The following is a 20,578-nucleotide window of genomic DNA, read 5'->3' as shown; positions in this document are numbered from 1 at the left end:
GGTGATTCCAAACTGGCCTACCCTCACCTGCCATCTCTCTTCCCCCGTGCACACAAATATGCAAGCATGCTGCCCTCACGCCGTAACAAACAGCATGCAGTCCCCCAAACACACCGTGTGGGCTATTTCGTGCCTACACAATTTTGTTCTTACTTCTCTTGTTGACTTTCTAAACTCCTACATCTTTCAGGACTTAGTTCAAATATCACTTCTGCTGTGAAGCTTTTCTTAATATACTAAGAATTTTCCCACTGAGACCCCATTGCACCACAAATGAATTTCAACTGCATCACTTCTATTAATTATTTTTAAAACTTTGAGATTTACTATTTTTTAGCACTTACCGCATGCCAGGCACCATTTTAAGTACTTTACACCCATTATCTTGTTGAAGCCTCACAGCAAACCTATAAAATGTTGTAACTATTGATTTACCTGTTCACTATTCCTCCTACATCATGAGGGTCTTCGTGGGCAAAAACCTATGTGTTGGTCATTGCCATGTCCCCAGCACTTAGCCTGGTGTATAAAGGGTACATAGTGAAATTAATTCCTCCGAATTGAGCCAATCAAAGATGAGCCAAACTCAGAGATGGGAACATGTACGAATTCCTGACATTGAAGGACATTTAGGCAAAGGATGAATGGTAGTTGGATCTGAAATTCATCAGTGCTATAAACAAAGACTGCTATAACCACCTCCTCCCACCGTTAAATCGTTATTGCTATATGAATATTTTCTATAATGCAGACGGGTTAATGTGCTCTCATTGGTTTCTGTACTGTCATATAATTTCAGGTCTTTCCAAGGACATAATAATACAATTCATGATGACATTTTATTCCATGCTCTTGCCTCAAGGGTCATATGCAAAGTTCTGAAAAGTTTTGCGTGGCCCTCGGCTTGTGGGTTGCCCACCTTTGATAAAGGGTAAAGAGACATCACCCTGACACCCTTTTCTTCTTGTTGGACACCAAATGGAAATTTGCCACAAATTAGAGACAATTATAGTCAGGAGTTAATGTTATAGTTTCTATGGCAACGGCCTAAGCCTGGAAACACAAGCATTTTATTGCTTAATTGTTATGAAAGATCTGCTTTTTATAAATCTAATATGCATAAATGTAAATATAAATATAAAAGAAATTCAAAGATACATATATTTCAGTTTCAATTAACTTTTCTTTTTTACCTTTTTAGCACATAGTACTTTCTGTTTGATTAGGCAGGAGAGGATGGTTAAGATCAAAACTGTTTAATGTGCTGGGTGGCCTTGAAACTGATATTAGCAGGGAAGAGCAATGTCCAGCCACTAAATTTCCCCCTAAGGGTGCCAAAGGGAATGTATCTGCCTAACAAATTCAAGTCCAGGATATCTCTCAGTGTCTTCAATTTGGTTTATTCCATTCCAGTAACTTGTAGATGGCGTATTCACAAGAATTCTGGCTTCTTTTGATGGCTTGGAGCGTTAAATGGAATAGAAAGTTTAATGCTACTGAGGTGGTGTTTTCTCAGGAACTACCACTGCTGGAATGAGGCCTGGATGACAAGACCTGATCTTCCAGTTGGATTTGGAGGTTGGCAAGCTGTGGACAGCACCCCCCAGGAAAACAGTGATGGTAAAACTGCATCCTCCCTCAGGGAACTCATTTCACTGCCATCTTTGTTTTGCAATTAGGATTGCATTTGATGTGTGGGCAACACTCCCACTGGAAACCAACATCAAAAGTATGCTTCCTGGGCACATGTACAGTATTAACTGCCTGTCAGTCAGCTTAATTTCATTTCAATGGTCGGCTTTCCCCTGATTATTCTATAACTGGTTAAAAAAAAGAGCATAAAACTTAACATATATAATTCATCTACTCTTGCTTTGATAAGCAGTTTTGAAGACAAGAGAAAAAATATCTGTGTAGGCACTTTTACTAGGCTCTAAAATATACCTCAGCCCTGTGTGATACACAGTGATAAGATATAAGGCAGCAGAGAAAATAAAGAACTCAAAAAATAGTTACAGATCATCCTTTAAATTGTTGCTTTCCCAAAACCTGATTTCTTTTTATGTTGTGTGATTTCTTCCAAAACTTAAGTATGTGGGCATTTGTCATCTAACTTGCTGGCTATGCTAAGCAATGAGTGGCAGCTATGACCTCCCCCAGATTTCATAAAATCACATCATAGGCCTCCATTTCTCTTTAATATGATGATAAAAATCAGTGGCCTGGGGACATTATGTTTACTTTCTCAGGTGTTGATATGAGATATTGGCATGTGTATATATACACATATATCCATAAACATTCATTACTTATTCATAAGAGACTCATGGTTTATTTATGCTGGATTTTGAGGGAGAATGTTCAACACTTTTTGGTGTCCTGGATTATGCATCATGAGGAGATATCAGAGATGACTTATGGCAGTTAATTCCTTATTGACTGGAGATAGCTGGTTAAAATGTAAAAAACATTGTAAAAGTAATCATGTGTCTACTGACTTCCTGAATGCATGTTGGGCATTAATCAATGGGTTGTTAATGTTCAAATTCCCCAATTTCACACATGACAAATGTCCATAATGTCCAAAAACAAAAAACAAAACAAACAACAAGACAGCTACTGGGGACACAGTACCATCTCCAACATTCCAGCTACCGGTTGTAAATGGATCAATCCTATGTGAGCAAAGAGCTCAGCACAAAGACCTAGAATATGCGTTTATATGAGAACAGACACAGACATAATGATGCCCTGTATTCTTCTCATGGCTTCAAATATTGGTTGAGGACGCATTTCTATCAAAGCCCTCTTCATTAAACACATTGATCATTCACTTTCTCTGGTCATGGGAAGGATCTGGGCTAAATCAATGAGGAACCTGGGAACATTTGCCTCTACAGAGCCTGTATCTGGACATAATTGAAGACAACAAACTCATGCTCCCCCTTCCTCTGTGTGATGCAGGGATGTATCGGTGTGGCCCGGCCTCTGTTCAAGCCATTAAGCATGGCCATATTTGCTTCCAGTTTGATGCACCCTTTGTTTTTGCAGAGGTAAGTAGTAAGCTGCAGAGAAGTGCCACTTCCTTCCCCAACCTCTTAACACTTGAAAAATAAGACACCAGGTTGTTACTTCTAAATTTCCGAAGTACGTGGCATGTTTCCGTCTGCAAGGTCGACTAAACATCATTCCAACCTCCAGGTTCTTAATGTTAAATGTAGTTCTTACCTCACATTTTTCTTTCCTTGATGTTTTGAGATTTTTTTCCTTGAAAAGCAATTGCGTTGCTAACCTTAGTTTAGTTCTTCACACCCATGAAATAGGTATCAACTGCTCCTGAGAAATTAAGTGACTAAATGAATCCCTCAACTAAAAATTGGTGGAGACAGTCCATGAATTGAAATTTCAGAGTATACTACTTCACTCCAACACTAACCTAGCAGCTCACGTAAAAAACAAAATCCAAACACACCTTAGCCATGGTTTAGTCTGGGAACTGCAACCCATTTCCTGCCACTCCAGGCCATCCTCCATCACCAGGGAGGTAAAGCACAGCTGCTGGAATACAGGGGAGAGGGAATGGTAGCTAGAAGGCAGCATATTTGATGAGTTGATGGGGACACTTTGGTGAAGGGCCCGAAATTCTGAAATATTTGGATAGGGGCTAAGAGCAGGTGAGGCAGTTAGAGAATACTCCAAGGAGAGCTATGAAAATCAAATTAAATATAAAAGGTTTGAGTAAAGGAGAAGGCTGGGAGGCTGCTGAGGCCAGGGGGTAGACAGCAAAGAAATATGTGAGAGGCAGGATTTACCCAGAGTATGGTTTCGCCAATAAACACACTGAAGTAATGTCTGTCGTATACAGAATTCTTATTATATAATCACTGTGTCTACCATTTGAGGCTCTTAGCCACCCTTAAAAGTCGGTATAATGATTCTTCCCATTTTACAGAAAAGAAAATTGAGACAGAGTGGTTAAGTAACCTTTCCATAGTCATTGATTTAATAAAGAGTCATCTTAAGATCTAGAGCCAGGCAAGTGCCGGAGCGCTCATGCCAGTAACCACCATACTCTACTACTACTCTGGGATGAATATATACCTGTCATAAATATGTGGTGGGCACTGACCTATGGGGAACTCTGAAGCCTGTGCCCTTAATAAACTAGATTCTTTAAAAAAGAAAACAAAAGAAAACAAAACAAAACTAGATTCTTGAGACACCTGACTGGTCTAGTCCGTTAAACCTCCGACTCTTGGTTTTGGGTCAAGTCATGATGTCAGGGTCCTGAGATGGAGCTCCTAGACAAGCTCTGTGTTCAGTGGGGAGTCTGCTTGAGATTCTCTCTCTCCCTCAGCTGTTCCCCCTCATGCCCTCTCTCTCTCTCACACACACACACACAAAAATAAACAAACAAAAAAGAAACTAGATTCTTGATGTTAGTGGCAGTCCATAGCACATTGAAAGTTAAATAACAGTAGTACAAGAGACTGTGGAACTGTCAGATGAGCAATGTAGGTGATAAATGATCTGCATTTAATACATACAGAGTTGTTAATTGAGAAATATGGGTCAGGAAATGAGTAGGACGGTAAAGGCCATAAGGCATCATCCAGAGGGGGGGATGACATGGGGACATGTCATAATGACATAATGACATCTGTGTGATAGCCATGGTGGATGGGCAGACCATTGTGGGAGCACACGGAGGGGGTGATTAGTACCTGAATTGCGTCTTGAGGGATAGTTTGTAGTTATTCAGGCCAAGTGGGTAAAAAAGAAGCCAGGGGAAGGAAAGAATTTTAGGCAGAGGGGACAATATGAGCATCTGAATGGTGTGGGGCGGGGGGGAGGGATGTTACAAGCTGTACAGGCTCACAAAAAGGGATGTGTCGGGAGTGTCAAAGATGAAGGCAGAGGCAACTGGACATGGGACGTTAGGTCCTGTGAACTGGGTACTGCCTCCTGTGAAGGAGTCCCCACAGGGGAGACACATGAGCCCCATGGAGCTGGGACTTTAAAGTGGTGGCCCCCAAGCTGGGAGGTCAGTGGGAAGGCTGCACTTGCCCCACACCTACCCCAGAGGACATAGCCTGAGCTCCCCAAATGGCAAGAGCCAGGAAGGAGAGGCAGCATCAGGAACTGTTTAGGAAGTAAAATAAGCATGAATATTCAGACAGCAAGATCGGGAATTTGAAATACACAAAGGGGACAGTATTTCCTCCACGGAGACTACCTTACAGTTGCTGGAAGCCTGGGAAAGACAGGCAGACTGTATTTTGAATTTCATCCCCTCGATTTCACTTCGGGATTTGGAGATTTATCCCAACCTCCCCAGCTGCCAACTGATAGTTTATGATGCTAGGAGAATCTCTTAATGGGAAATCGCTCTAAAATTCACAGAGCCTTGTTTTTATATTTTTATTATGCTTTGTTGCTGCAGAGAAAGGCAGAGGGAACAACCTCCCTCCAGGAGCAAATTGCCTAATAGCTGTTAATGCAAACGCGTTTTGCTATTATTAAATATAGATCGGGGTGTTATGCGTGTCATCGGGATTCACAGATTATAATTACTCCTCTCTCAGCCACTGCAGACTTGTCTGACGGAGCGCACGATTTGCCGCCTTGGCATGGGCTGAGCCCCGGGGCTGAGCCATTTATAAGAGATGCTCAAGCTGTTGAAAGTGTATAAGGAGTCTCTTCTCAAGGGTGCCCAAGTAGGACCGCATGGGGGGCATCGTATTTAAGTTTAACGAGAGTGTCCATGACTCAGGTTCAGATCGCATCCTCCCTTGCCTTCTCCATCCTCTGGCTGCGTAAGCCTGCCTGTCGCACCCCCGGCAGGCAGCCCAGTGTGCCTTTTCTTGCCTTTCGCTGACTTTCTTGGTCATTCCTTACTCACTTCCGGGCTGGATTAAACCTCATGCTCACTGACGTTTTCTGATCTTCACAGAGCCATGGTCTCCTTTAGTGAAAGCAGAATCCAAAATAAGAAGTGAAGGGGAGCAGAGGATACAGGCTTCCAGTTATAGAATAAGCCACGGGGATGAAAGGCACAGCATAGGGAATACAGTCAATGATGTTGTAATAGTGTTGTGTGGTGACAGATGGGAGTCGCACTTGCGGTGAGCACAGCATAGAACATAGGGAAGTTGAATCACTAGGTTGTACACCTGAAGCTTATGTAACATTGTGTATCAACTACACTCAAATTAAAAAAAAAAAAAAAAAAAAAAAAAAAAAAGCTCTCCTCTACCCTCCACCACACTTTGCATGTCTGGCCCCTCCTTGGGTCCAAGTCTCTGCTCTGGTCACCTCCTCAAAGATGCCTTCACTCACCCCATCCCACCCCCATCTAGCATCACACTTTCTGCCCTGTTGCTTTTATCCTTCTACTCTCCCTTAGTGTTATTATCTCTCTCCCTTCTAGAGTATAAACTCCATGAATGTATCCTCATCACTGAAAACAAGTTCTGTCATGAGGTAGTCACAAATAAATGTTGAATGAATGAGTGATGGGTGGATAAATGAATGAATCAAGCAAGCAAGCAAAAACAGATGCAGGGTACATTGCTAAGAACAGAGTCTCAGAGCGATGGCATCCAGATGGTGCCCTCAGGTGCTGGTCCCGGCAGGAGATGAGGCACAGAGACGAAGCAGCAGAGAGCACACACAGGGGCCTGACCACGTAGCCAGCGACTGGAGGCTAAAGGAATGGCAAGCACAGGGTGGAAGGGTGGCAATTATGCCAGAAGGCTCATGGACCAGGCCAGTAGCTGCTGCCTCTGTGTGCCCTCAAAGGAGCACCACTTTCTCTGCACAGCCTATTTTGTAGTTATCTCTATTTGGGAACAAATGAACAAAGCGAATTGTTCTGGACCCTGAAAAAGAGTTTCCACCCTTAGTGGTAAAGAGCATAGCTTCTACCAGCAGTAGACATATGCTAACATTCCAGGGGCACAAGTAGAACTCTGTAGAGAGGGGAACTCAGCCTGCAGCCCCAGCCCACCTTTGCTGAGCCCTGAGTGCTCAGCAAGCCCCTCGGCAGAAGCTGAATACAAGCACCTGTGTCTAACAAAGAGGCAAAGGTGCAGTGTGCTGAAACGAGCACCAGATTTCATGTTGGGATGTCCCGGTTCTATGTGACCACAGTCTCTCCAAATATAGGGGTAGGACCAGATGGCCCCAAAGACTCCTTTTCATTCAGCCCTAAACAATAGGGCTTTCTCCGGAAGTACTGGTCTACCTTTTAACCCTGCAAGATTGACATTATTAAACCCCAGCTCAGGGACATTGAATAGCTTGCCCCCAGTCACACAGTATAGACCCAATATTCTTTCCAGCATCACCTGCACTCACAACTCTCTATCATAGACATGCAATTGGTCTTGGGTGGGAGCCTATCACCGTTACTCTTTTAAGCTCTCCGGGGCTCATACGCAGCCAGGATGGAGGAGTGGTGGCTGAAACGGAAAAGAAAGCTTGCTAATGTCCATTGGAAAGAATCCTTTCTCTCTACACCCCCACAACATACATATGCAATAGCCATTTCATATGTGGGCTTCTCCTCTCCTTGCTCCACAAGGGACAGTGCTGCCGAGCTAGCCTGAGGTTTGAGCCCACGTAAATCTCCTAAGCTCTATGCTCAAGAGGAGATGATGATTTAGTCACTTTCATATTTAGCCTTGTCTCCCTGGAAAACTGTAAACTGTTGTAAGGGCTGTTATTAAGAGGATATTTATCAGCATTGTTGCTATAATTTGCAAGTGGAGGAGGAGGCTGTTTGTGCTTGCATGGCTTCCTCCAGAGGGAAAGACAAAATTCTCAGGAAGCTCATTTAAAGTTTCCTTAACTTTTTTTTTCTCCCCAAAATGACAGATATTCCTGGTGTCTGTCATTGCCTGTCCTGATTCCTGATTTTGTATTTTGACCTTGCATATCCTATGGCTAGTGCCACAAAGCTGTGGCTCTGCTGAAGAATGAGGTCACCATTTACCACCCTTCATGTTTCTGAGGCCCATGCATGGAACCTCTTGCACCCCAAGCATGAAACCATCTCACCACCTCATGGTGGAGCTCATGCTCCAGCAGGGTTGTGTGGGAGAAGCAATGCCCTGTGAAGATCAGAGAATGGGCCAGCCCAGAGCAAAGGTCAGGGAATATGCTACAGGCCAGCCCAGGATTTCATTCTCCAGCAGCTCCCAGCTCTGACTACAAACACTTTGCTGACCCTTCTTAATGCATTTGGCACCCTCCTCTGTGACATAATAGTATATACCTCACAGATGGTTGTTGTAGTGAGGTTTAAATTAAATAATTTGTAAGTGGCCCTGAAACCTTGTGATTGTTCAATAAATGTTGGCCACTTGCTTTCACCTTACTAGCAGTCAGACTCCATGTAAATTCAGAATATTTTGTGAGAAAGTAGAGAAAAGTTGCTCTTTTTAACCTCAACTTTGAAAGTTAGGGTTTTATCATCAAGTTCCCTCATTACCTAATAAAAACTATTACATTTTTACTCAGTTTTAAAGTTTACAAGTCATGCTCACATAGCTCCTGTGTCGTTTGGTGCTGTCTCACTGAAACGTTACTATGAAATTGGCAGGACAAGTATAACTATTTTTATTTTATAGGAACAGGAACTGAAGTTCAGAGAGGATAAGGTGGCTTTCTAAAAGTACACATTCAAGATCAGAACCCAAGGTTTTGCAGCTAATCCAGTGTGTCTCTTACCTACGGTCTCAGAACTATGGCCATGGCAGTCCCTCTGCCTGCCATAGCCTTCCTCTCGCCATTTATTTTTTGTTTATTCTTTTTAGCTATATTGGGGTATGATGAATGTAAAATATTGCACACATTTGTTTTTTTAATATTTTATTTTTTTATTCATGAGAGAAAGAGCAGGGGTGCAGAGGCAGAGGGAGAAGCAGGCTCACTGACAGGAGTTCGATCCCATGATTCTGGTATCATGACCTGAGTGGAAGGCAGGCGCTCAACCAACTGAGCCACTCAGGCACCCTATTGCACACATTTAATATATACATCTTGATGAGTTTGGACATATGCATACACCTGTGACACTATCCCCATAATAAAGAAGCTACACATGGCCATGATCTCCAGCAATTTCCTTGTGTTCTTCTGTGAGCTTTTGTCAGTTGGTTGGTTGGTAAGAACACTAACATGAGACCGTTTAGTTCATTAACTCCTATGCATCTTCCAGCTTTCAACCTATTACTTCCTAGCTACCACCAGCCCCTCATCATGCCCCATGGCCCCAGGTGTTCCCCTGGTATCTTCAGCATCTGCCCCACCACCTTGCCCCATCTGGGTACTTATTGTACCATTTTGCCATCTCAGTAGACACCGAGATAAGATAGAATTATTTAAGAACTTCTTTAAAAAATAATGGATTTAGGGTTCTACTCAAGACCTCTTCAGTTGGGCATCTATTCTTTTTAAAGTTTCCCAGGTGATTACTAGAGAGTGTAAATCCTACAAGGGCAGTGACCAAATGTGTTTTTTTCCATCTTTATGACTATAGCACTACAGCATCTTGGCAATACTATTAATTTATGATACTATTATTGCTTACTGAGTGTTTGATCAATGCCAGGTAGTATGATAAGTAATTTACAGACATCTATTTCAGTTAATTCTGCTACCCACTCTGAGGAAGTCATTATTATCAGCGTATTTGAAAGAGTTGGGACCTGTAGCTTGGAAAACATTTTGTGAACACATCAGAGATTGTTTTCACTCGGAGCCCCTGATAATGCACTGTAGTTCATGTTTCCTACCTGCTCCCATGCTAATAAATGGGATTCCAAGAAAGTGGTTGTAACGAATATAATAAGAGACTCTGGGGGAATCAGCCTTCAGGCACATATTTCGACATTGTTTCTAGAAAGTAGAGTCATAATGCAGAATGTCAGAAGAACTTGGGGTCAGCCAGCATGGCCCCAAGGGGCTGTTTCCAAATCCCACAAATAACATGGTTTAGTTGCTGAACCACCAGAAAATTGCCTAAATTTTTCCTCATAGCCTAATCTCATTTTTCAATTAAAATGCTTTTGACTGTAAGTAACAGAATTAAAATGACTTAAACATGAGGAGTTTAACTATAATTTTTCTCTTGTAGATAATCCTAAAGTGGGCGGTCCCAAGATTGGCTCAGCCATTTAACAGCCTCATTAAACCCTCTTGTGCTTCTTATCTCTCTACTCAGCCATCTTTGTATGGTTGGCAGTGTTTCTCTTCACTGTCCCGGGTAGGCTACAGACGCTCCAACCATCACTTCACTTCACGTGAAAACATTCAAAAGCAGGAAGGGAAGGGCAGACTCTCTCCTCTCATAACAGAAAAGAATCCTTCCCAAAAGCCACCCGGCAGACTTCTTCTTCCCAGAAATAGGTCACACAGCCACTGCTGGCTTAAAAGCAATCTGGGAAAACAAGTAACAGGTGGCTCTTTCTGATGAAGTGGAATTCACCAGCAAGAAAAAGGAGAGAAAGAAGTGATTGATGTTTAAACAATCAGTAGTCCAAATACTCTTCATTTATAACACTTAAGGGCTAGAAGAAGGTAGATTATCCTTCCGATTCATTTTTAAAGCAAGTTCAACCCTGTGAATTCAATGTTGTTGAAGAAAGGAACATGTCAACTCTAGGGATCCCAGATGTCTATACCACTGAGATTGATTTTGATGACGAAGGACATCAGATGGTAGCTCATGCTCTCCTCTCCTGTTTTTAGGTCAACAGTGATCTCATTTACATTACAGCCAAGAAAGATGGCACTCATGTGGTGGAAACCGTTGATACCACCCACATTGGGAAATTGATTGTGACCAAAGAAGTTGGAGGAGATGGCATAAAGGATATTACTGATACCTACAAATTCCAAGAAGGTAACTTACTGCCACCGAATGAAGGTTTCTTTGCCCATATTTGTTTAGTACCTACCCACTGTCACTATGAAATGTGTTCCGGAGAATACACTATAAACTTTCATGAGGGAGACACCTCACACCCACTCCTTGTAGTTTCCTTTGTTTGTTTGCTTAATGCAGAATTCCCCTTCACATCGCTTGTGAAAACATTTTGGTTTAAAGTCACATCTATTTTAATGCAGTATAGAATGTGTTCTTATTCACAATGGAATTATCTTAACTTTCAATAGTAGAAAACATTGTATAACTAATGTCATTTTAGTTCAATAATAGAAATATGAATGACCATTCACATCTGTTTACAAACTATGTTCATGTACATTGTTCCACTGAATTATCACAGAAGTCCCTTGAGATAGATAATACAATCTATCCTCAACAGGACCATGCAATCCCATTAATTCGGGCCAATTACATCACAGGCCCATTTCAATGATAAAATAATGTGAATGTTAACAATGTTTATTGCGTAGACAGTTTCAAAGGGAGCTGTTGAGCCCAAGCCCATTTCAGTCAGTCCAGGGACCTACTTTATGTCTGGAATTGCATTTGGTGCTGGGGATCCCTGCTGTGAGCAGGACCCAGTTTCTGTTCCTGGAAAAGTGATAGGAACATCATTTAGAGGAGGGAGGTAGGAGAACGAAGAAGAAAGACACTCAGTCCAACCAGAAGATTCAGAAAAAGCAGAGCCAGGTAAGAGGAACCACAGATTACAGTTAAAGAAACCTAGGCAGGGGCTTCCAGGCATCAGGAACATGACCAAAGACATCCTGGAGGTGTGAATAAATTGGAGTGTTTAGGGTCCTATAGCCATTTCTAAAATACCCAGTCCAGAGTGCCAGTGTCCGGAGACAAAGCTGCCCAAGGTCAGTAGTGGAAAGGAGGTAGAGGAGCTTGGATGTCTTGATGGGGAACATGGAGTGTATTTTACAAATGATTCACCAGCAGAGGTTGTTAGGAGTGGCATTTATTTTAGAGAATGGATAGAAATGACAAGTAATTAGCATATACCTAAATATTCATCAGTATTCCTGAAGTGCTAAGGAGTGCAGAATTTGTTTTAAATATTTTAGACAGTCTCTCTGCTCTTATTTTAAAAAGCAATTTGCACTATAAAGAGAAAGTTTGCTGAATTGAGAATTCTCGTGTGCTGTATTAGAAATTCAGGATTTTTGTCATCTGAACTAGTGAATCTTTGCTGTATTTCTGAAATGGTTCATTCTTTTCTCCTATTGGTTACCATCCATTGCACAACATAGATAGAATTTTTTTTGGCTTTTTCCTGAAATGAGAGTTTAACAAAAACATAAGTACAGTGAAACAAAACAAGCAAATAATGTCCTCTTGTTATAATAAAGTTACACACAAAAGGATTTGGAAAGGAAAAATAAAAAGATTTTAGAAAAAGAGAAAGAGAGACATCTGGGTGGCAAGCGTCTGCCTTCGGCTCAGGTCCTGGGATGGAGCCCCACATCGCATCGGGCTCCCAGCTCAGAGAGGAACCTGATCCTCCCTCTGCCTCTGCTGCTCCCCCTGCTTGTGCACTCTCTCTCTTTCTCTCTCTCTCTCTGATAAATCAATCAACCAATCTTTTTAAAAAAGAGAAAGGAAAAGAAACTAGCTGCAACATTCCCTCATTTATTCATTTGTCCACTCAACAACTTGCTCTTCACCACGCACCATATTCAGAGTATGGTTGTGTAGGGATGAGATATACAGTCCTGCCTTCCTGTCTAGCTGGAGAGATGAGCAGGAACCAAGCCGTCACTGAGCTATGCAGCAGGTGCCCAGAACAGGGCACAGAGAAGGGAGTTCCAAGCCAGACTCGGGATTCTTTTTTTTTTTTTTTAATTTATTTTTTATTGGTGTTCAATTTACTAACATACAGAATAACCCCCAGTGCCCGTCACAAATCAAAACCACAATGAGATACCACCTCACACCAGTGAGAATGGGGAAAATTAACAAGGCAGGAAACAACAAATGTTGGAGAGGATGCGGAGAAAAGGGAACCCTCATACACTGTTGGTGGGAATGTGAACTGGTGCAGACTCGGGATTCTGAAGGACATTTGGGATAGGCTTGCTGAGACAGAAGGAGAAACATGCATTGGCCAGGTAAAGCATGAGGAAAGAGTTCTCCAGAAAAAGGCAGCCCAACAGGGATTTCGGATAAGCTCCTGGTGTGGAAGAAATCCTAAGCAGACAGTGTAGTGAAAGGGAATAGAAGGGAAGGGAGAAGAAATGGGTAGGAAATATCAGAAAGGGAGACAGAACATAAAGACTCCTAACTCTGGGAAACAAACTAGGGGTGGTGGAAGGGGAGGAGGGCGGGGGGTGGGGGTGACTGGGTGACGGGCACTGAGGGGGGCACTTGACGGGATGAGCACTGGGTGTTATTCTGTATGTTGGCAAATTGAACACCAATAAAAAATAAATTTATTATTAAAAAAAAAAAAAGCAGACAGTGTAGAAAAAAGGGAGGTGACCCTGCAGGGAGCCATCCAGATAAGCAGCTGTCTCTTCTAAAGCACACAACAGAATGACATTTTCATTAGCTGTCTTCCATGGAGGTGGCGGTGAAGGCCAAATCAGGGCCCGCTGTGAAAAGAGGAAAGACCAAAAAGCAGTCCACAGAAGAGGAGTCGGGGCTTAACCAGGGGTGGACGCCCGATTAAAATAAATAAAAAGTGCCAACTCTGGATGAGGAAGATATCTGAGGTTCAGGCTTCCAGAGTTTGGCAAGAAGGCAAGTTTGGCAAAAGGTGGATAGTATGGGAGTCTGGTCTAAGCACAAGAACCCCTAAATCTGCATAGATAGTTATAAGAGACACCCCATACTCTTTCTGGGCTGCAGTTTGATCCCAGGAGGTTAATTAGCCTCTTAATCAAGAATGGCAGCTGCATTTTAAATTCTGACTCTACGAATGACCAAGTGGGGTGCTATTTACAGAAGGAAGCAGAGACCGTGCCTGAATCTGGCGGGAATCACTGAGTGATTATAGACGTCGCCACGGGCCCCTGGGAAAGGCTGTCGGCATCCATGGTCATGCATTTGTCACTCTGATTCTCATTATTGAATCTCTCATATAATTTCTCTATCCATAAATGCTGAATGTGGCCACTAAAATGTGGAGATGAATAAAAACATAGAGAAGAAATTATTACCAGATTCAGGAATTAACTATTTTAATTAACTAAATTGTGGAAAGATCATTTTTCACATGGATGAACTAAAGCTTAATATTAATCTTATACCTTTTTTTTTCAAATATGTAAGATTAGGAAACTATAAAATTTTGAAAACCAGAATTCTTAAAACTTCTGCGGCCATCTGTCTTCTTTTATGATGGTGTCTGGATCCCATTTCCTCTTTGTTCCATCAATTATTCCCTCTGTCACTTGTATTTCCATCTCTCCTTCCCTATTAGCTCCTTCCCATTCACGTTCAAACAGAATCAAGTGGGGGGAAAAAAACGTGCACAGCTCTTTTTCAGCCATATATTCCCCACCAAATATGCCCTGTTCTTTCTTCCCACTGGCCTTCACAGCCAGGCATCTTGAAAGAGCTGTCTGCCCTTGGTGTCGCATCGCATGCCTTTGCCTTTCGTTTCTTGCCTACCATCCTCTGAGTTCTGCTACGAGCTGTAGATCCTTGAAGCTCCTCTTCTCGAGGCTGCCAGGACCACCTGATTGCCATGTTGAATAAATGTTTGCAGATCTCAGCTTGTCTGAGTTTCCCCTGCCTTCTGATGCTACTGCTGGGCCCCGAATCTTGAAATTCTCTCTTCTCTGTGCTCCTGTGCCATCTTCTCCTGGTTCCATTTCCATCCCAACCTACTTGACTCTTTTTTTTCTATCCCCTTCTGCAACCCTAAGCTCCTCTTTTCTTCCCTCGCCTCTGAATGTTACTTATTCTAGGCCCAGTCCTCAGGCTTCCCTCCTACCCGCTCTATGTTCTTTCTCCACGGCTGGCGTTATAGTCACATCTCTACAGATCACCTCCAGTCAATGTCTCTGGCCCAACTTCCAGATTCAGTTCCACATTCCCCTAAACCTCTTCCAGAAACCTGAAACCGACGCTTCTGGAATGCACCTTCCCTCATGCCCTCCCTTGCCTGAATCTGTTGCCCCCACTTCAGACCCCAGTGAAGAGAATCACAGCCCCCCACTCCCACCAACCCACCCACCCCCACACCCACAAATTTAGCAAATCGAGAATCAGTCAGGCAGCAAACCCTCTAAACATCCCCTTTGAAATAGTTCAAATCTATCTCCTCTCTCTATGCTGTGGCCACCCTCTGAGAATTCAGTGGTACCGGGCGTGGAAAGCCCTTAGCATTGTGCCTGGCACAGAGTAAGCGTCCAATAAAGTTAGTTTCTGCTCCTGCTAGGAATTCTGTCATTACTACGATACTACTACAGTGAGTCGGGGCATGGGTACTTTCTCCAGGCTAACTGCTGCAACTTCCCATTTCCACCTTTCCTCCACATCTTCTCCTTCCCTCCGTCTAACCTGTGCATCGCTGTTAAAGTGACATATTTAAAATATATCATTCGTGCCCGTTACTGCACTGCTTCAAAGTCCTTGTTCTCTGTTGCCTTGAAGGGCATTTCAATCAGACCTCACCAAGCTCTGCTATTTGCCTTTTGGGCCCCCCTCCAGTGCACCTCCTGACCACATCCACAGGCATCCCAAGCACCAGCCAGGAGAGCTGCGGACAGTCCTCCAGAGACCCAGGCTGCCACTTTCTTCTTTCCTTTGCTCTCACTGCAGAGACAAAAACCTCTCCAAGGAAACTTCCCTGGCTCCAGGTGGTGTTGAGTCTCCCCCCCATTTCCCTGACACACATGCAAATGTCTGACCCGGCTTCTGTGATGGACACATGCATAGTGATCCCTCTGCACTTGACCCTGAGACCCGTGAGGGGAGCACTGTGCTTCTCATCTGAGCCTAGCACAGTGCTTGGACATCATAGTGTCTCAAGTAACACCAAATAGTCAAATGAATGGTACTGCAGGTGGCACTTGCACAGGTGAATTTAAATGCACATCACACATCCCAAACTGAACTATTTAGTATCTATCATGAAGATGAAAGTTTTGTCTCTGGATGAAAGCGAAGTGCTTTTCCAAACCTTGATCCTTCAAAGCCTCTTTGCCAGGGTGGTTGTAGGTGCTGGGGACATGGAGATGGGTCCCAGTGGGGAAAATAATGTCATGCAGTGTCAAATGCTGGGAAGAGGACAGAAAATCAGGTAATATATGTTAGTGAAAGATGACAGGCCTGGGCTTGGGGACACATTACACAGGGTAATAGAAGGGGGGCTCTCGGAGAAGGTGACATTTGAGCTAACACCTGAGCAATGAGAAGAAACTTAACAAACATAAAAGGGCATTTTCATTACATCCGGGTTCGCGGAAAGATGCTTTTGACCTTGCTCCTGGAAGCCACAGAGAAACCTCAGAAAATGTAATCTGGCTTTAGATCATTCTCCCACAACACTAAATTCATGGCCCTGAATTATGTAAGATGTCAGAGCCATAAAGCACAAGTGCAGAGAGACGGGAATTCTGCAGAGCTCTGGGGAAACCCTGATGTGCCTGCCTCCTTTCTGGGCCTGTGCTTCTTGAACAACTGCCTGGCAGCTCCTGCTCTTGCAGGCTGGTCCCCAGAGGGGAGCCAGGGGCTCCTCTGTCTATGACACAATATAAAGTCTCTCGTGGCTCACCACAAGCCTACCACTTGCCCCTTCCCCTCCTCTGGGTCAGCTCGGCTTCTCTCCCCGCAGGTGGCATCTCTCTGACCAGGGCCTTACTGCTAGTGTTCCCCTCCTGCATTTTGTCTAAATGCATATCTGGTCCCCATCCAAAGTGATAATCAATAATGCTCTCCCGAGGAGCTGTTGGCCAGGTGCTTTCTGTTAAAATACTTCACTGAATTTTCCTTGTCATAGCCCCTCCTTCCCTTGATAGGGAGATAATATCTCCCTCCTATTGATCTGCAAACATGTGCTCTAGCCAATGCTTGTCTTAGACCAATTGTTCCTGGCACACTCTTGCAATCTTGACAATCAGAGAAATTGTTAATACACACACGCATATTCACGTTTGTTTGCAACAGCTCCTGGCATTTTCTGTCTGCAGAGCACTAGTAGCTGCCAGTTCTTATGCATGCACTACCTCTAAGCCTCCTAACAACCCTCTGATGTCGGTGCCTTCCCCCTTTTTTTAAAAAAACAAGGACTTGGATGGTAACAACAGTGTCTGCCTTGTAGAGTTGTCCAAGGATTAAATGAGACAATGCCCAGTACGCACTTCACCACGATACCTATCACCGAGCTCGCTCTCTGTGATAGCTGTTGCTATCAATTGACTTCTTCATCTGCATTGCATTTCATGGCTAAGTAAAGTAGAAGACATTGTCTTAAAATTAACAAATTTAAAAGCTCACAGTTTTATTTCCAAGTGATTCCTTTTTTGCTAGCCATTCCCATGACTAGTTTTTACAAGTCCAAGAATTTGCCTCTGTGTCTTCCTCGATGCACTAAGATGTCCCCAAAGGTATTCAGGTGGTAAACAGAAGAGAGACTCTCTCCATACCTTCTCAAGCCCTGTGCCCTCAAGCTGAGCCTTTTGTCCAGGGCTCTGTAAGGAACATCAGCCCAGCACGGAGCCAGGAGTGAGCTCTGAGGCCCGACTTGTACCTGTATTTCTTGATTCCACATCTGCACAAAGCTGCTGTTTGATTCTTCCAGGGCTCACCCCTTCTCCTGTCCCCACCTGCATCTCCTCCACCACCACTCTGAAAATCCCACAGAAGACCTTTTCCTGAAAACAGCATACACATCTCAAACTGCATTAGAATTTTGGTGTGCCACCAGATGCCAATAGGTGTCCCTCAAAAATAAAAAAAATGTGTTCCATGTCACATGAGTTTGGGAAGTCTTATGTTATCTAAGCCTCCTCACCGTAGGACTCAATCTCAGAGCATCTGATGGGCTATAATCAATGCAATGAACATTTGGAGGCACTAGACAACCTGGTGCTCCCCAAGGGAATGTGACCTTAGAGCCCTTGGGCAGGGAGGGCTTATTAATGACCTGCCAGGTCTGAGTGTATGGGGCGGTGCACTATTTGGGATAAAGGGATCTCTACACTCTGCCGGGGGGCAGATGGCAGCAGAGGAAGGAGGAGAAGGCCGGACAGTAGCTACCCAGGGGTCAGCTCAACAGGAGCAAGTGGGACAGGCCCCGGTGGAAAGAGAGACAGATCTTATCAGAAAGATCCACGAATAGGAGAAAACTCATATAGCACAAGGGGGAATGGCAGGACACAACTATTGCCAAACTCTTTGCTTAGAAAGCCTCAAATTCTAGCTAGGATTTGGGGAGAGAAGCAAATTGACAACCTATTTGTGTCAGCTTCCCCCTATCATGCCAGGGCCACCCACAGAAGGAGCAGGAGTAGAAAGACCACCCAGAGAGCAAGCCCCTTAGCAACCCCCCTTTCAGATAAGCCCCGGCGATGCCGCCTAATTCTTCAAGCCAGACAGGTCACAGTTCTCTGGAAACCTGATTTTGCAGACTTGGTAACATAGGAATAGTGATGAAACCTGTCTGGAAGGGCAGTGGTGTGGCTTACGGAGGCAACCTGACGAGGACAGCACACAGTGCCCGGAGCGCAGTGTGTTTATTAATTTCTCTTTGATGGATTGCGTTTCTTTCCCCCTATCATTATCTCTGCATCTTTCCTAGGCCAAGAAGAAGAGAGGCTGGCCCTAGAAACTGCCCTGATGTACGGGGCTAAAAAGCCTCTCAACATCGAAGGCATCCTTAAACCGAGATCGGATGTGGACATGAATTTTGACGTGGAAAATGCCGTGCTGGGAAGAGACTTCAAGCTCACCATCACCTTCCAGAACAACAGCCCCAGACGTTACACGCTCTTAGCCTATCTCTCAGGCAACATCGTCTTCTACACCGGGGTCTCCAAGACGGAATTCAAGAAGGAGACATTTGAAGTGACACTGGAGCCCTTGTCTTGTAAGCTAACAGAAGGGGGTTCTTCTCCCGGGGACTTTTCTCTGCCTCCCTGTCTGGCTTGGTGCTGTCACTCAGTCATAACTTCCTGTCAGGGGTGCACAGGTGGCTCAGCCGGGTAAGCATCTGACTCTCCATTTCAGCTTAGGTCATGATCTCAGGGTCTTGGGTCGAGCCCCGATTCCAGCTCCACACTCAGCGGGGAGTCTGCTTGAGATTCTCTCTCCCTCTCCCTCTGCTCCTTCTCTCCTCTCTTTTTCAAATAAATAAATAAATAAAAACACCTTCCTATCAGTTAAAGTTCTGGCCCAGAGCTCAGGAATGTGAACCACATAAGGGAACCTCCTTTCTCCAGAGGAGCCTCAAGTTTCATCTTCATCTCTCATGCATAGAAGTGAACAAGGAAACTTTCAAAGCCTAGAGCCCCAGGAGTCATGAAAATGAAAGGTAACTTCTTGCTACTCAAAGTGTGGGCCAAAGACCTGAAGCATCAGCATCCTCTGGGAGCTGGTTAGAAATGCAGACTGTCAGGCCCCACCCCAGATCTGCTAGACCAGGATCTATGTTGTAACAAGATCCCAAGGGGATTTTAGTGCCCAGAAAGGTTTGTGAAGCATCTGTGTCAGAAAGCACACTGGCATCCCTCCCTGCAAGTCAGGTAAAGTTTTGGGGGGCTGCCCCAGCAGGAATGATGTGTTTTGCTTTACCATTTAGAAGGTAAGAATCGAAGCTCTGCATACAGGCCATTTCTGAAAACTCACCTGCTGATATATTGGGATGGAGGGAGAGCCCATCCTTGGGAGAGGAGACTGGAGACTCAGGATGCGCTGTCAAGAGCCTCTGAAGGGCTTCTTTCTCTCTGCCACTTCTCATGGGATCCCTTTCTTGTCCTTGATCCTATCCATCCTCCCTTGAATATATGCCCTTCAAAAGCATCTCCTTCACTATAAAAATTCAGAATATTTTAAGTAGGCTTGGGCTCATCAAGCCTCAGCTTGCATTGGGGATTGCAATTTTGGTCAATCTTATATCTTGGGGTACTGGCATGTAAGGGCACGAAGGTTGGTCACATAATTGGTAAAATGAGTTAACTAGGAAAAACTAGTCTCCCGGTCATGCATGTCAAGTTAAAGCAGGTTGGAAAGGACCTGAACACTTCAGGGCACTGGATTTCTGTTGACCTGACATGTGGCACAGAAAAAGAAAAAAAAATTTAAAGGTGTACAAATAATAAGTTTTACAATGTGGAGGCAAGCAAGACTTGCCCCCCACGATGACCAGCTCACACATCCCAGTTGTTTTCAAGCTTTCTGGAGTCAGTGGCTATCCCCAGCTGCAGTGAGCACTCTTGTGAGGCTTTAAAAAGATATTCCCATAAAAATGCAGAACTATTCCTAAACATCCTAATTCTAAGAAACGTGCCCAACCTTAGGGGAATAAGTCTCCGGAGCTACAGTAATGTGATTAACAATTAAGAAATCACTGTGGGTTTTTGTTTTTGTTTGATACTAAGAGATCTAGCACTTTTCTTATCCTTCAAGGTAGGAAAGGTACTACTTAAAGACAAGAGTAGTGGGTATAAAGCC

At 43.9% G+C, this 20,578-nt stretch overlaps 1 protein-coding gene across 2 annotated transcripts in view; it reads left to right on the top strand.

Moving 5' to 3' along the window:
* Positions 1–20,578, top strand: part of F13A1 (coagulation factor XIII A chain) — a 163,844-nt gene that overhangs the window by 117,464 nt on the left and 25,802 nt on the right. For both annotated transcript variants that reach the window (XM_025445092.3, XM_035710518.2), the window contains exons 10-13: positions 1,517–1,620; positions 2,965–3,053; positions 10,756–10,909; positions 18,708–18,995. In XM_025445092.3, coding sequence (XP_025300877.1) covers positions 1,517–1,620; positions 2,965–3,053; positions 10,756–10,909; positions 18,708–18,995 — 635 coding nt within the window. The remainder of the gene's footprint in view (positions 1–1,516; positions 1,621–2,964; positions 3,054–10,755; positions 10,910–18,707; positions 18,996–20,578) is intronic.

This window comes from Canis lupus, chromosome 35 (genome assembly GCF_003254725.2).
Source record: "Canis lupus dingo isolate Sandy chromosome 35, ASM325472v2, whole genome shotgun sequence".
In the NCBI taxonomy this organism is placed as follows: domain Eukaryota; kingdom Metazoa; phylum Chordata; class Mammalia; order Carnivora; family Canidae; genus Canis; species Canis lupus.
Note: the sequence above shows the minus strand (reverse complement) of the source record. Positions and strands in the feature narration are given on the sequence as shown.